Source organism: Piliocolobus tephrosceles, chromosome 2, assembly GCF_002776525.5.
Source record: "Piliocolobus tephrosceles isolate RC106 chromosome 2, ASM277652v3, whole genome shotgun sequence".
NCBI classification, from domain to species: Eukaryota; Metazoa; Chordata; class Mammalia; order Primates; family Cercopithecidae; genus Piliocolobus; species Piliocolobus tephrosceles.
In genome coordinates this window covers 103,805,177-103,821,635 of record NC_045435.1, presented here as the reverse complement: position 1 = coordinate 103,821,635, position 16,459 = coordinate 103,805,177, and the positions used below count along the sequence as shown (strand labels likewise).

At 40.7% G+C, this 16,459-nt stretch overlaps 1 protein-coding gene across 6 annotated transcripts in view; it reads right to left on the bottom strand.

Moving 5' to 3' along the window:
• Positions 1–3,070: 3,070 nt before the first annotated feature.
• Positions 3,071–16,459, bottom strand: part of MCCC1 (methylcrotonoyl-CoA carboxylase 1) — an 82,945-nt gene continuing 69,556 nt past the window's right edge. For all 6 annotated transcript variants that reach the window (XM_023187493.2, XM_023187491.1, XM_023187495.1 and 3 more), the window contains 5 exons: positions 12,282–12,331; positions 8,940–9,077; positions 6,663–6,770; positions 4,706–4,777; positions 3,071–3,426 (listed from right to left, as the gene is read on the bottom strand). In XM_023187493.2, coding sequence (XP_023043261.1) covers positions 3,298–3,426; positions 4,706–4,777; positions 6,663–6,770; positions 8,940–9,077; positions 12,282–12,331 — 497 coding nt within the window. In that variant the 3' untranslated portion in view covers positions 3,071–3,297. The remainder of the gene's footprint in view (positions 3,427–4,705; positions 4,778–6,662; positions 6,771–8,939; positions 9,078–12,281; positions 12,332–16,459) is intronic.

Below are 16,459 nucleotides of genomic sequence, written 5' to 3'. Positions count from 1 at the left end.
TGGGCTCGAGCAATCCTCCCACCCCAGCCTCCCAAGTAGCTGGGACTACAGGGATGCGCCACCATGCCTAATTTTTCAATTTTTTGTAGAGACATGGGGCAGGCAGTGTGGGGTTGGTCTCCAACTCCTGGTGTCAAGTGATCCTCCAGACTCTGCCTCCCAAAGTGCTGGGATTATAGGCTTGAGCCGCTGCAGCCAGCCTGGCCCACATACCTGGTGTCTGGGACTGTCTCCAGCCTCTCTCCACTTTCCAGCCTGTACTCCAGACTGTGGACATTATACAACTTGAAAAACTTAAGTTGGTTGAAAATCTCCAGCAGCTCCTCACTGCCTCCAGAATGAAGTCCTCTGGGACAAGAGAAGGCCTTTTACTGCTAGACAGCTGCATCCCTTGCTTGCCCTTCTCTGCCTAGTGGCCTGAGCCATCCACTCTGTGCCCCGAACATGTTGCATGCCTTCATGCCTTACCGTTCTAGACCTTCCCAGTCCCTCTGCCTGCAACAGCCTGGACTCACCACCTTTCGCCATCTGGCAAATGGCTATCCTCCAAAGCCCAGTTCAAACATCACTGCCTCTCCCTCAGCTTCCTGACCCAAAGCAGAATTTAGTACCTCACTCACCTGACCGCACATGGCACCTAGTAGACAGGTATATTATACCACTTATTGTCAATTACATTACTTTTTTTTTTTGAGATGGAGCCTCACTCCATTGCCCAGGCTGGAGTGCAGTGGCACTATCTTGACTCGCTGCCATCTCTGCCTCCAGCATTCAAGCAATTCTCCTGCCTCAGCCCTCTGCGTAGCTGGGACCACAGGCATGTGCCACCATGCCCGACTAATTTTAGTAATTTTAGTAAGGATGGGGTTTCACCATGTTGGCCAGGCTGGTCTCGAACTCCTGACCTCAGGTGATCCACCTGCCTCGGTCTCCCAAAGTGCTGGGATTACAGATGTGAGCCACCACGCCTGGACTATATTACATTTTTCTATGCAGCTGGATCCTGTTTCCCATTAGATAGGGCAAGGGCAGAGATCATTTATTACCATCTTTGTTTCCAGAGGCCCTAGTATACAGCAAATGCTCTGTAAGTGTCTGTAGCATAAACAGATGCATTCACGTGCAAAACAACTCTGCTCACACAGCACCAGAACTGGCAAAGATCCTAAAGAAAGAATTCTACCAATATGTGGGTAATTGGGCTGGCTGGCTTCGAATTCCTTCAATACACATATCTCCAACACAGTCACTTAACAATGCAACAGTGAACTCAACCATGTTCCACTGAAGGATACAAACAGCATTCTCCAAAAGGGGGCAAACAGCAATGTGAAATTTCCATCACATCATCTTTGCTTTTCCCTCTTTTTTTTTGTAGACAGAGTCTCACTCTGTTATCAGGCTGGAGTGCAGTGGCACGATCTCAGCTCACTGCAACCTCCAACTCCCTGGTTCAAGCAATTCTCCTGCCTTAGCTTCCCGAGTAGCTGGGATTACAGGCACGCACCATCATACCCAGCTAATCTTTGTATTTTCAGTAGAGACGGGTTTCACCATGTTTTGCCAGGATGGTTTCGATCTCTTGACCTCATGATCTGTCCACCTCGGCCTCCCAAAGTGCTGGGATTATAAGCATGAGTCACTGTGCCGGCCGCTTTTCTGTCTTTTAAACAGAGAAAATTTTGTTTGGAAAGGGGAAAAGGCTCCCTTGCTAAAACCGTAACTTCTGACATTGTCATGGTCTGTTTTGCACTGCTAAAACAGAATATCACAGACTGGATAATTTATGAAGAAATTTGTTTCTTACAGTTATGAAGTCTGGGAAGTTCAAGATCAAGGGGCCAGTGTCTGCTGAGGGGCTTTTTCCTGTGTCATAACATGGTGTAGGGCATCACATGGCAAGAGGGCAAGAGCGAGCCAGCTCAGGTCTCTCTTTCTCTTTTAAAGCCACCAGTCCCTTCATGGGGGCCCCACCCTGATGACCATATCCGATCCTCCAATCCTAATTACTTCCCGAAGGTCCTACCTCTAATCAACGTATGAACTTGGGGATTAAGTTTTTAACACGTGAAATATAGGGCACACATTCTCATCATAGCAGACATGATTATGTTTTACTTTCCCAATTATAGGCATCTTAAAGTACGGAGACCATCTTTTATATTTCTCTATATTTTCCACAACACTTAGCATAGTCTTATGTATTCAACAAGAACTCAATTCAACAAATATTTAACACTTCAATGAATATATAAAAATGCAAAGGGCTGCACATCTGTTAGTAAAAGTAACACAGAATCTAGACAAAAGTAAACTGAATGGTTTTTCTTCATAATGAAAAAAGTATTTCTAAAAAAAAGTATTCAGCAGGCTCAGGCTTTTAATTCTTATCTTTTTCTGTAAAATTATGCTTTTCAAATTTACCATTTATATTAATATATTTTAGCATGTAATAGATATAAAATACATATATTTTTATAAGCTTAGAAAGTACAATAAAGGCAGAGGCAATCTAGATAGAAACTTTCCAATCACAAACACTAGAAACAATATCCATGTCTTTCCTTATTTATATTTATGCATTTGTTTTGAGATGGAGTCTCACTTTGTCACCCAGGTTGAAGTGCAGTGGTGCGGTCTTGACTTACCTCAACCTCTGCCTCCCAGGTTCAAGCGATTCTCCCACAGCCTCCCAAATAGCTGGGACTACAGGTGTACACCACCATACCCGGATTATTTTTTGTAGAGATGGGGTTTCACTATATTGGCCAGGCTGGTCTTGAACTCCTGAACTCAAGTGGCCCACCCGCCTCAGCCTCCCTAAGTGCTGGGATTATAGATGTAAGCCACTGTGCCCGGCTAATATCCATGTCTTTTAAACCACCTAGTAAGTTACTTTTTGGCCAGACAAAACCTTAGTTGTTGAACTCCAGGGTATCTCTGAAACATGTTACTGCCCATTTTCTTCATAACAGCAACTGGAAAGTAATTCATTTAATTAAATGTCCTTTTCTCTTCCTCCCTTCCTAAAAGAGACTACAGTGTATAAAATTTGAGGCAGAAATAAACATTGGTTTCCAATAAAAAGAATAATTCAACTTTGTGTGAAATATTTTGAGATAATTTATTATATTTGTGATCCAAATGCATGATTCTCAAATATGAAAGGCATTCAGCACAAGCATACAATCATTTAGTAAAACTGCTTTTTATGAGACCCCAAGAAAAGCAGGAGGCACTTTCTCTTTTTGGTGGAGACAGAAGACACTACTTAATTGGCCATTTCCTTGCTGGAGTTTATTCTGATTCCCTTTTGTCTGACTCTTCCTCCTCAAACTCCACTAAAGGAGTGTGTCTGTCGGCCTGAGCACCTTCTCTGTAGAACACTTTCTTTATTGTGCCATCCTTTGGCGCCTTTATGGTATGCTGCAGAGACACAAGATGGGACAAAAGACAGCTGCAATACTAATGAGGACAGTATACACCAAGTCAAGAAAGGGAGACCAAAAATGAAAACTGTAGCCAACTCTGATGTTTTGTCGTCTCTCAGTGCTTTCCAACACTTTGTTGTTGTTGTTTTTATTTTTAACATCATAGCACACAGGGAGAACGGTAACAAGTTGAGAGGAATTAACACTAGGACACAGCAGTGACCATTCAACGATATGACTGGGAAGCTCTGGTGTAGCTCTCAGTTCTCAACTTGAGCTTCATGTTAGAATTGCACCTAGGAAGCTTTCAACAGGTTTTGTTTTTTTTTTGTTGTTGTTGTTTGTTTTTTTAAATTGAGACAGAGTCTTGCTCTGTCACCCAGGATGGAGTGCAAGATCTCAGCTCACTGCAACCTCTGCCTCCCAGGTTCAAGCAATCCTCCTGCCTCAGCCTCCCGAGTAGCTGGGATTACAGGCATGCACCATCATGCCCAGCTAATTTTTGTATTTTTAATAGAGATGGGGTCTCACCATGTTGGCCAAGCTGGTTGTGAACTCCTAACCTCAAATGATCCACCTGCCTCGGCCTCCCAAAGTGCTGGGATTACAGGCATGAGCCACTGTGCCTGGCCTTTCAAAAGTATTGATCCTAGGGCTTTATCCTGGAGATCGCAATTCAATGGGTCTGGGGAAGCAGTTTTTAAGATCTCCCCAGGTGATTGTACACATGCTCCTTGACTTACGATGGGGTCAGGTCCAGATAAATTCAATGTAAGTTGAGGAGTATATTCAACGTGTATGGTTTTACACTATTGTCAAGCTGAAAAATCCTTAATTGAACCACTGTAAGTTAAGGACTGTCTGCAACATTCAGCCAGGGCTAAGAATCACTGACCTACCATTTGAACCAGCTAAAAACCTAAACAGCTAATTTAATTTGATTCAGGTTTTCACTTTGAAACTGATGCCTGGTATCCTTGATTCGGCCTTAGAAAACACCAACAGTTAACATTCCGTTGGGTTACTACCTGATTCCAAGCTACTGATAATTTCATTAATTTCAGAATCAGAAATGACAGGTACAATTTCACAAAATTAAAATAAAAATCTTTTTATAAGAAGGATAGTTTGGTTTTGTTTCCTACAATTAATGCTTTGTCAATTCATTGCTCTTCATATTTAAGGTGGTATTAACTTACAAAATAAGGCAAAAGAACAATTAGGTCTGATTGCTCCCAAAGTCCTCTTAGCAACTGAACTCATAATTTCCTTACCTCCATCTTCATGGCGATCATAACCATGAGGGAATCTCCCGCTTTCACTTTGTCTCCAGCTTTGACAAACACCTTGAGATTCAGTGCGACAGGTTAATATTTGAAAACACAGAGGTCCTAGATACGTTAATCTGCTTCCATTTTACTGTCTATATGTACTCACAACATGTTGTAAACCACGAATATACACAATAATACATTAATTAAAAGAAAAAAAAAAAACCACCAACACAGAGGTCCTTTGTGGTCCATAGAGTTGCTATATAAACTTACAGGCAGAAGTAGAGTCTATGTGGTTGTGCTATCTGCCAAATGTACTGGTCGAATCAGAGGCCTACAGCCCAAATGTACTGGTTAAATCAGAGGCCTGCAGGTCAATCTGGCATTGCTGGCACTGTCGTCGATGGGTAGCACTGCTTAGTCCCGTCCCCACCCCCAAAACCACTTAGTTTTGCTTGAATCACATGAATATACTCCATATATTTTGATATCCTTCCATTTTTTTCAAGAATGTAGAAACAAGACACATTGCCTACTGTAGGGAAGGACTAATATACTTAAATGTCTTCACCAGACAGGGAAGAGGGATGAGGGTCTTGACTGGTTTTCTTGTTTTGGGGTTGTCTAGGGCCAAGTATAGTAAGTGTGTCTTAAGTCTTCAGAGCCCTGTGAAAACAACCTTCATGCAACAGAATTCAACTTATTAGCGACCCCAGAAAGCGATTTCTGTTTTCCTTTGTATACATATGAGTGGACTCATAGATCCTGTGTGGTCTCACTTTCATTGTGGTTAACATGGCTACTAAGTGGGAGACTAACAGAGTTGTGCAGAGATGCCTACACTATGAGAGGCCGTGGGAATGAAATCCAATGAGCTAACGGCAGATCCAGGTCTCCTAGCTCATACCCACTTGGGATAAATATTTCCAAAGGAGAATGGTGGCTGAAATCACCCATGCTATTTAAGTAGTTATTTTCTTCTTCTTCTTTCTTTTTTTTGTTCCAAGCATATCCAGTTGAGTTTTTATGACTTAAATGGATTTGAGGAGACTCTACTGTATTCAAGTATATAAAAGGAGACTACGGATACTGATCTATCACCAGTTGATGTTATATCAATACGTGCTACGGTCTAAATGTCTATATCCCTCCCAGAATTCATTTGTTGAAATCCTGACCTCCAGGATGATCGTATTTGGAGGTGGGGCCTTTAGCAGGTGATTAGGTCATGAGGGATCTGACCTCATGAATGACATTAGTGCCCTTATGAAAGAGGCCTGAAGAGAGGTCCCTTGTCCTTTCCACCACGTGAGGACACAGAGAAAAAATGGCTGTTTATGAAATCGGTAAGTAGACTCTCACCAGACACCGAATCTGCTGGTGCTTTGATGGATTTCCCAGCCTCTAGCATCGTGAGAAATAAACTTCTATTGTTTAGAAGTTACCCAGTCTATGGTATTCTGTTCTAGCAGCCCGAACTGACTCAGACAGTATGGACTGCAAATGTGAATTATACACTGCATTTAACACGAAACCATATCGTTCTTCACCGATACCAGCCTTTTACATTAACACAGATGCAACTATGTACACTAAAGAAAATGTCACTATTTCATGAAAAATTTGTTGCTATTAAATTTAACATTCAAAACCAGCTTTTTGGAATAATGCTTAATGAATGCCCAGTTTTAATCATAAAAAGACAATTTACATTATTTGTACTTTGATGCAAATGCCTGCCTTCAAAAACAGCAGTCTTTTTCATAAATGAGGTAAATGGGTATTTTCAGAGAGGACTATATAAAACATTTGAATCTGTAATAGATCCTCGTTTTTGTGAAGTGGATGCTTGCCAATGGGCAAGGTTAAGAAAGGGAAAAGGCCATAAAGGACAAAGTTCAACAAAGCCACGTATTAAAACTTACTGAACATCACTCTACAGATGCTATGTAATTACCTTTTCAATGGTTCCAGTCATAGGAGCTAGGGGGCCTCCCTGAGTTCCTTCGGAGCTCACAGAAGATAAGTATTTGGGCACTGGAATGTCAATCTCAATACTTCCTTCCTAGAAACAGAAAACAAACTGAAAATGGAATCAAGATCCTATCACTATATTTTTACTAACATACCTGAGGTAATTGTTCCCCACTATTTGTTAAATATTAGTCATCATGGCTGGGCGCAGTGGCTTACGCTTGTAATCCCAGCACTTTGGGAGGCCAAGGCAGGCAGATGGCTTGAGCCCAGGAGTTCGAGATGAGCCTGGGCAACATAGCAAAACCTCATCTCTACAAAAAATACTAAAATCAGCCCAGTGTGGTGGTACGCACCTATAGTCCCAGCTATTCGGGAGCTGAGGCAGGAGGATCACTTGAACCTGGGAGGTAGAGGCTGTAGTGAGCTGAGACTACGCCACTGCACTCCAGCCTGGGTGACAGAGACTCTGACTCACACACACACACACAAAATTAGTCACCATTAATACCAGGGTTCTACTCTAGCTTTATGACCTTGAGCAAATTATTAAACCCCTCTCAGCCTTGGTTTCCAATTGTAAAGAGGTAACGGTATACATGCCTCACAGTATATTAAAAGATTTAGGCCAGGTGCTGTGGCTCACGCCTGTAATCCCAGCACTTTGGGAGGCCAAGGCGGGTGGATCACGAGGTCAGGAGATCGAGACTATCCTGGCTAACATGGTGAAACCCCGTCTCTACTAAAAAATACAAAAAATTAGCCGGGCGTGGTGGCAGGCGCCCGTAGTCCCAGCTACTTGGGAGGCCAAGGTAGGAGAATGGAGTGAACCCGGGAGGTGGAGCTTGCAGTGAGCCGAGATTGCGCCACTGCACTCCAGCCTGGGTGACAGAGTGAGACTCCATCTCAAAAAATAAAATAAAAATAAAGCATTAACTGTAGACCATAAGTAGCCACTGTGTGGAAGCCATTTTCAGTAGCACCGCCATTCTCAGACGCTCAGTATGCTAGAAACTGGTTTTAACACACATATATTATGTCATTAGTCATCACAACAACTCTATGAGGAAGGTATTGTTAATATTTTTTAGAGGCAGGGTCTTGCTCTGCCACCCAGGCTGGAATACAGTGGCACAATCATAGCTCACTGCAACCTTGAACTCCTAAGCCTATTAATCCTCCTGCATTAGCCTCCTGGGTAGCTAGGATTACAGGCACACACCACCATGCCTGGCTAATGTTTAAAATTTTTTGTAGAGATGGGGTCTCACTATGTTACCCAGACTGGTCTCAAACTCCTGGTCTCAAGCAATCTGCTTGCCGTGGCCTCCCAAAGTGTTGGGACTACAGGCACAAGCCACTGCACCTATTATTATTACTGTTACTGCTGCTATTATTACTGTTTATAGATAGGAGAACTAAAGCCCAGAGAGTTTAACAGCCAAGGTCACACAGCTGTTAAGTGGCAAGGCCAGGATTTGAACCAAAGCAGCTTCACATTTTAGAACTTGTGCTCTTCACCATTCCATCATACTGCCTCTATCATCATATTACTACAGTACAATTGGCTATGGAAAGGAATGCCTGGCAAAGTGGGATCATCCTCAACTCCATACATAGTAGTTTACTTACTAGACTACCAAAGGAATCTCATCACAAAGCCTGTGAGGCCACAGCATATTTGATAATGCATTATCCTCCTCTGCCCAGGCAGAAGGTTACAGACTCACTGGCCAGCAGGCTCCTAACCAAAACCATGCAAAGCCTGCCTCGGCTCTGACTGTCCAGAGACCACCACTAATGCCATCCACCTTCCTACTGTCCACCTTCCCCACAAGGAACATCTGGTCCACAGACTCCTCTCAGTGGTCACCTCCTCCAAAATCACCAGGATTCCAGTTGTCACGGTGATGGTGGGTGGGGGAAAAGTGTTCAGACATCAAAGCCCTGAGACAATACCACCCACTGAGCAGGGAGATACTCTTTGACAAAGAAAATGTAAGGATTTGTTTCAGAATTCAGGAAGAAAATGGAAATGTCTCTATCAATGAGCATCTGTGTGAACGAGAGAAGTGAATGGGAAACTAGAGAGGGCAGCAATTCAGCAAAGAAACACAGAATGGCGAGGGAAACTGAGGGAAAAGGGTCACAGCAATGGTCGAAGGAAGCTGGATCTTTCTAATCTCTTTCAGTGAAATGTCTCAGGTCAAACAGTTTTTTTCCATGCCCCAGGAGTGATATTATAAAGAAGAGACATTACCTTGGAAAATAGGTAAATAGTGTTTTCCAGGATAATCAGCTTAGCTTTACTAGCAACTCCATTAACAGAACATTTCAGGTAAGTGCAGTCTTCCTCGCTGTAAAGATCGCCAAGGACCTGGAAAGTTTTATCTTCAATCTGAAAAAAATGGAAAATAAGATCTTTAAAATAAATGAACAACCCTACAGAATTAATAAGATCAGAATCAATTCTTCACTATTGGTGGTTTTAAAACATAAAATATGTCTTAAACATATATATATATTTTAAAAAGTCATGGAACTTTCCCCCTATTCCTAACCAAGATACTTCATATAGAAATGACAGGAAGATAATTAAAAGGGGAAAAAAAGTTATATAACTTATCCATAATGCTATAGATTAAGGTTCATGTAAATATATAAAGATAGCACTAAAAATATGAAACAAAAACACAAATCAAGGTATGCAAAATTATTAAAATTCATTTGCATATATTACTTTTGTAATACAAAATTATTTCTGCGTATTTGAAGTCAAATTTAGTTTTCCTGTGCCAAAGTCAGTCACCAAAAAGAAAGCCAGAACCACATAATTAGACGATATTCTTTTATCAACACGTAGGCCCAATTCATGGGTTTCAGTTATGATTTAAGAACATAAATTAGCTGGAGATTGGCCATAATTTTCTCACTTTAAGAGACCATATGCCAAAGAACAAAGTTCACAATGTTTCAAGGAAGCTGATAAAAGGACATGGAACCTTTCTGTTTTAAAATTTCCCTTAGGTAAAAATTCCATTTAAATCTTCTCTCTATAGTCTTCATTTCAATTCCCACAATGCTAGTATAGAAGTTAAATGGCTATTCTTTTCAAATATATTACGTAGACTAAGGTGAAATAGGTCATACTGCAATATTTATACATTGGTTCTCATCTATCCTAAGTTAAATATGACATTTTACTATGCTTTGTAACCTACTAAAACAGCCATTTGAATGTTTGTGGAATTCTTAGGACAAAGGTTAGACTGGAAACTGTTTTGTTTAAAGATTCATGAAAACACATTTTAAAATTGTGAATGTAGTTCCATGAGCAGATTAGAACAAATTGGCAATCTACTTTACCAGCTACCATGGGATAAGAAATCATCTCAAACCAAAGGCATTAATATGAATTATAGCCCTTTTACGCAAGTAGGCAGACTTTCCATGGTTTTTCTGAAACTCAGAGAAAGAAAATCAATGTGTCTCAAAGTGTTGGGAGGTCTAATACATATCACTGACAAATCTATTCTGCAGGATTTGATATCTCTTAGCTCATATTAAAAATGAGTTATTCTATTTCCTGAAGTTGTACCTTACTATAGGAATTTGATTGAATTCCCACTTTTTAAAAACCATTTAAGCATTCCATTTAGCCAATGTAACAGTCTTCTTCTAATTGAGGATTACCATGAACTTTACACTAGAGGTTCTCAAAATATGACCTGTGTGTTCCTTGGGGTCCCTAATACCCTTTTAGGGCATCCACAAAGTCATAACAAGACTAAGAAGGCCAGGCGTGATGGCTCAGGCCCATAATCCCAGCACTTTGGGAGGTGGAGGTGGGCGGATCACCTGAGAGGCCGGGAGTTCGAGACCAGCCTGACCAATATGGTGAAACCCCGTCTGTACTGAAAACACAAAACTAGCCAGGCATGGTGGTGCATGCCTGTTATCCCAGTTACTTTGGAGGCTAAGGCAGGAGAATCACTTGAACCCGGGAGGCAGGGGTGGTGGTGAGCTGAGATCACGCCATTGCACTCCAGCCTGGGCAACAAGAGCATAACTCCATCTCAAAAAAAAAAAAAAAAAAAAAAAAGATTAAGGTATTGTTTTTAATAACCTCATTCTCTCGTAAGTACACAATGGAATTTTCGAGAGGCTACTGAACGTGTGATAATGTTATCACTGTTATCACTGTGATGACTAATGGAATGTGTACTTGTGATTAGGTTTTAAATTTTTTTCAATTTATCCTACAACTCAACAACAACGATAAAACAACCAGATTAAGAAATTGGCAGAGGACTCGAATACAGATTTTTCTAACAAGATACACAAATAGCCCATAAGTACATGAAAAGATGCTCAACATCATTAGTCATTATGGAAATGCAAGTCAAAGTCACGGTGAGATACTACTACCTCACATTCATTAGTATTGCTATTATAAAACAAAAAACTAAAACCCCAGAAAATAATAAGTGGTAGCAAGGATGTGAAGAGACTGGAGCCACTGTGTACTGTTGATGGGACTGCAAACTGCTGCAGCTGCGATGGAAAACACTATGGCAGTTTCTCAAAGAATCAGAATCACCATATGATCTAGCAATTCCACTACTGGATATATACCCAAAAGGACAAAAAACAGGGTCTTAAAGAAGTATTTGTACACCCCTGTTCATAGCAGCATTATTCACAATAGCCAAAAGCTAGAAACAACCCGAATGTTCATTAATGGCTGAATGGATAATCAATATGTGGTATATACATACAACAGAGTATTTTTCAGCCTTAAAAAAAAAAAACCAGGAAATTCTCACATATGCTACACCATGGAAGATACCTTGAAGATACTGTGCTAAGTGAAATAAGCCAGTTACAAAATAACAAATACCACATTATTCCGCTTTTATCAGGTACCTAGAGTAGTCAAATTCATAGAGACAGAGAGTAGAATTGTGGTTCTCAGGGGATGGGGGGAAAAGGATGGAGTGTTACTGTTTAATCAGTGAGTACAGAATTTTAGTTTCACAAGAAGAAAGAAGGTCTGGATATGGATGGTTGTGATGGTTACATAACAACTTGAATGCACTGAATGCAAATAGTTAAAATGGTAAATTCTATATTATGTGTATTTCACCACAATTAAAAAATAATAATAAATTAGTTCTTCTCAGTTAAATTGTCTAAATGGTAAATATCAAGAGATATAATTAACACAAACAGAAGTGCTCTGGTGGGTATTTTAAAGAGTGTACAGGGTTCCTGAGACAACAAATTTGAGAGAACTGCTGCTTTTGATGTAAACACATGCACATACTTTAGGGGCTTGTGAATGTCTGATTCGAGCTTTTGCTTTTTGCCAAGTTTTTATTCTTAAAGGAATAACAGCCCAACTGAGTAAACAATCAGTTAGAAACTGTATGGGGGTAATTTCCCCAAATTGGGTCTGAAATAAAAGCATAAGATATTCTCATAACTACAGTCATAATAGTCAAAGGCTTAAGAGAAACCACAGAGTAAAAAAAATACCCTATTCAGTATAAAAGAGGTCAGATTCAGCTCTGCACTGTAGAACAAAACCAGTAAGGCTTACCTGCATGCTATAAGACCCATCATGGTTATACGTTACAGCTATGGCTACATCTTTACAGAAAAAGGGAAAAAAATGAAGAAAAATTAGAAAACATTCATTTATTTAATAACTGAGATATAACGAATCTTACTCTCAACCTGAAGACAACCAACTATTCAAAGGAAAGTCAACATCTTTGAACTTCTTGGAAATATGTTGTTACAAAAGCATCTGTCAAATTAGTACCAATAAAGATGACTTTCAAACTTTTCTTTTTTAAAATGGAATTTCAGGGGTTTTATTTTCATTTTTATTTATTTTTTAAGACAGAGTCTCACTCTGGCTGGAGTGCAGTGGTGCAATCACGGCTTACTGCAGCCTTAACTTCCTGGGGTCAGGTGATCCTCCTCACCTCAGCCTCCCAAGTAGCTGGGACTACAGGTGTGCCACTACGCCTGGCTAATTTTTTGATTTTTTTTAGAGATGAGGTTTCACCATGTGCCCAGGCTGCTCTTGAACTCCTGGACTCAAGTGATCCATCCGCCTGGGCCTCCCAAAGTGCTGGAATTACAGGCATGAGTCACCACATCCAGCCTTGAGTTTTAGATATTTTAAGGCTGTCAAATATTTTACATATTTTTCCCTCAACAAAAAGGCTGCAGTATTATAATTTTAAAAATGCAGGCCAGGTGCGGTGGCTCACACCTGTAATCCCAGCACTTTGGGAGGCCGAGGTGGGCGGAGCACGAGATCAGGTGTTTAAGACCAGCCTGACCAACATGGTGAAACCCCATCTCTACTAAAAATACAAAAATGAGCCAGACATGGTGGCACGCGCCTGTAATCCCAGCTACTCAGGAGGCTGAGGCAGGAGAATAGCTTGAACCTGTGAGGCGGAGGCTGCAGTAATCCAAGATCGCACCACTGCATTCCAGCCTGGGCGACAGAGCGAGACTCCATCTCAAGAAAAAAAAAAAAAAAGCAATGAATTGGTAAAGAGAAGTGTTTGGTTGAGAATGGCATCTGCCACCTGATCACCTCTGTCATCCTGACTCACTAAATCTCTGAGCCTTGATTTTTCTGAGTCATTAAATGGGTATAAAATGTAATAATTATTAAATAAATGTGAAAATGCTTTATAAATGGTAAGACTACACACACCTAATAAATTATTCATGTTACAGGCCCATCTCACTTTACTGCACTCTGCAGACACTATGTTTTTTACATACTGAGTTTGTGGCAACACCATGTCAAGCATATTTTTCCATCAGCATGTGTTCACTTTGTGTCTCTAGGTCACATTCTTATAATTCTTACAATATTTAAAACTTAAATTATTATATCTGTTATGGTGATCTGTGATCTCTGATATTACTACTATGTAATAGTTTTACGGTGCCTCAATCTGTGCCCATGTAAGATAGAGAACTTCCTCAATCAACACTGTGTGTGTTCTTACTGCTCCACTGACCAGCCATCCCCCTGCCTCACTCCCTCTCTATGGGTCTCCCTATTCCCCGCGACACTACAATATTGAAATCAGACTAATTAATAACCCTACAATGGCCTGTAAGTGGTCAAATGAAGAGTTACATGTCTCTCACTTTAAGTCAAAAGCTTGAAGTGATTAAGCTTAGCGAGGAAAGAACGTCAAAAGCTGAGATAAGCCAAAAGTTAGGCTTCCGATGCCAAACCACCAACTTGTGAATGCAAAGAAAAGTTCTTGAAGGAAGTTAAAAGTGCTACTCCAGTGAACACATGAATGATAAAAAGGTGAAATAGCTGGGCTGGGAGCAGTGACTCATGCCTGTAATCCCAGTGCTTTGGGAGGCCAAAGCAGGACTGCTTGAGCCTGGGAGTTTGAGACCAACCTAGGAAACATAGCAAGACCCCATCTCTAAAATAATAATAATGATAATAATAAATACTGTGAAACAGCCTTGTTGCTGATATGGAGAAAGTTTTAGTGGTCTGGATAGAAGATCAAACCAGCCACAACATTCCCTTAAGCCAAAGTCAATCCAGAGCAAGGCCCTAACTCTCTTCAATTCAATTAAGGCCAAGAGAAGTGAGGAAGCTGCAGAAAAAACACTTGAAGCTAGCAGAGGCTGGTTCATGAGGTTCAAGATAAAGCAGAAAGTGCTGATGGAGGAGCTGCAGCAAGTTACCAGGAGATCTAGCTAAGATAATTGACAAATGTAGCTACAAAAAACAACAGACTTTTAATGGAGACAAAACAGTCTTCTATTGGAAGAATATGTCATCTAGGACTTTGATAGCTGGAGAGGAGAAGTCAATACCTGGTTTCAAAGCTTCAAAGGACAGGCTGACTCTCTTGCTAGGGGTTAATGCAGCCAGTGACTTTAAGTTGAATTAAATGCTCATTTACCATTCTGAAAATCGTAGGGCCTTTAAGAATGATGCTAAATCAACCTATGCCCTACAAATGGAACAACAAAGCCTGGATGACAGCACTTCTGTTTACATCATGGTTTACTGAATATTTTAAGCCCACTGTTGAGACCTACTCAATAGTGCTCAGATAAAAAAGATTCCTTTCAAAATATTATCACTCAGTGACAATGCACATAGTCACCACCCAACAGCTCTGATGGAGATATACAAGGAGATTAATGTTTTCATGCCTGCCAACACAACATCCTTTTTGCAGCCCATGGATCAAGGAGTAATTTCAACTTTCAAATCTTGTTAAGAAATATATTTTGTAAGGCAATAGCTGCCATAGACTGTGAGTCTTCTGATGGATCTGGGCAAAGTAAATTGAAAACCTTCTAGATGCCATTAAGAACATTTGTGATTCATGGGAGGAGGTCGGATTATCAACATTAACAAGTTTGCAAGACGTTAATGACTCATGGATGACTTTTAGGAGTTTGAAACTTTAGTGGAGGAAGTAACTGCAGATGTGGTAGAAAGAGGAAGGGACCTAGGATTAGAAGTGGAGCCTGAAGATGTGACCGAATTGCTACATCTCAACAATAATGCATACTGCAGAGAAATCTTTCATGAAAGGAAGTCACCTGAAGCAGCAAACCTACTTGGTGTCTTATTTTACAAAATCTGCTACAGTCACCCCAAACTTCAGCAACCACCACTCTAAATCAATCACAGTAATCAACACTAAGGCAAGACCCTTCGCCAGCAACAAGATTACAACTCACTGGAGGCTTAGATAATCATTAGCATTTTTTTTAGCCATAAAACATTTCTTAATTAAGGTATATACTTTGTTTTTTTTAGACATAATGTTATTGGCACACAATAAACTAAAGTATAATATAAACATAACTTTTATATGCATGAGGAAACCAAAAACTTTGACTCACTTTGTAGCAGTGGTCTGGAACCAAACCTGCAATAACTCCAGAGTATGCCTAGATTACATGAGTATGGAATTGGTTGACTATCTGAGGAGATGAAAATCTAAAGTTTTGTGGAGTAGAGTATAGAGGTCAAAATCAATTTGTCTGCTTTTGATACTTCAGTACTCATTTTGATGCTGCCAGCTCACATCTGTTTCCAGCCCCGACGTTCCTTCTCCAGGTGACCTCTCATTATTATTATCATTACCAGCTGGATGCTCCACTGATGACTTAAGATGAACACGGTGGGGCCAACCAATCTTCTCCCTCTACCTTCTTCTCCTCCAGACCTGTGAGCTCCCTGACTGGCACCCCGATGCTCCTTGTCATCCAGGCTTAAAACCTGTCATCCTTGCCTCCTCCTCCTTTGTTTTCCACATGCAACATGCTTGCCTCGTCCTCTTTGCTTTCCACATGCAACAGTTTACACTGCTGGGTTCTGTGAAACATGGCCTCTAATAGCAAAGTAAGAATAGCTTGCAAGTCTTGAATACTTAAAATAGTTGGTCATTCTCACTGAGGTCACTGAAAGTTGCTTCTGCTTTAGACTCATAAATGCTTCTGGCATCTTATTTTTTTTTCCTGTTTAAAAATTTTTATTTTATAAACAGGGACAGTTACTACAATGCTACCAAATTCTTCCCTGTCCTATGCATCTCTTCCGTCCATTCCTACTGCTCTACCCTGCCTCGGGCCCCACTGCTTCAGGCCTGGCTGAATCTGAGGAGGTCCTCTGGGGTGTTCCTGTTTCTCATCTCAATACTCAGAGCTGATGTCCTGACCCCATTCCAAATACTTCACCTGATATTGGAG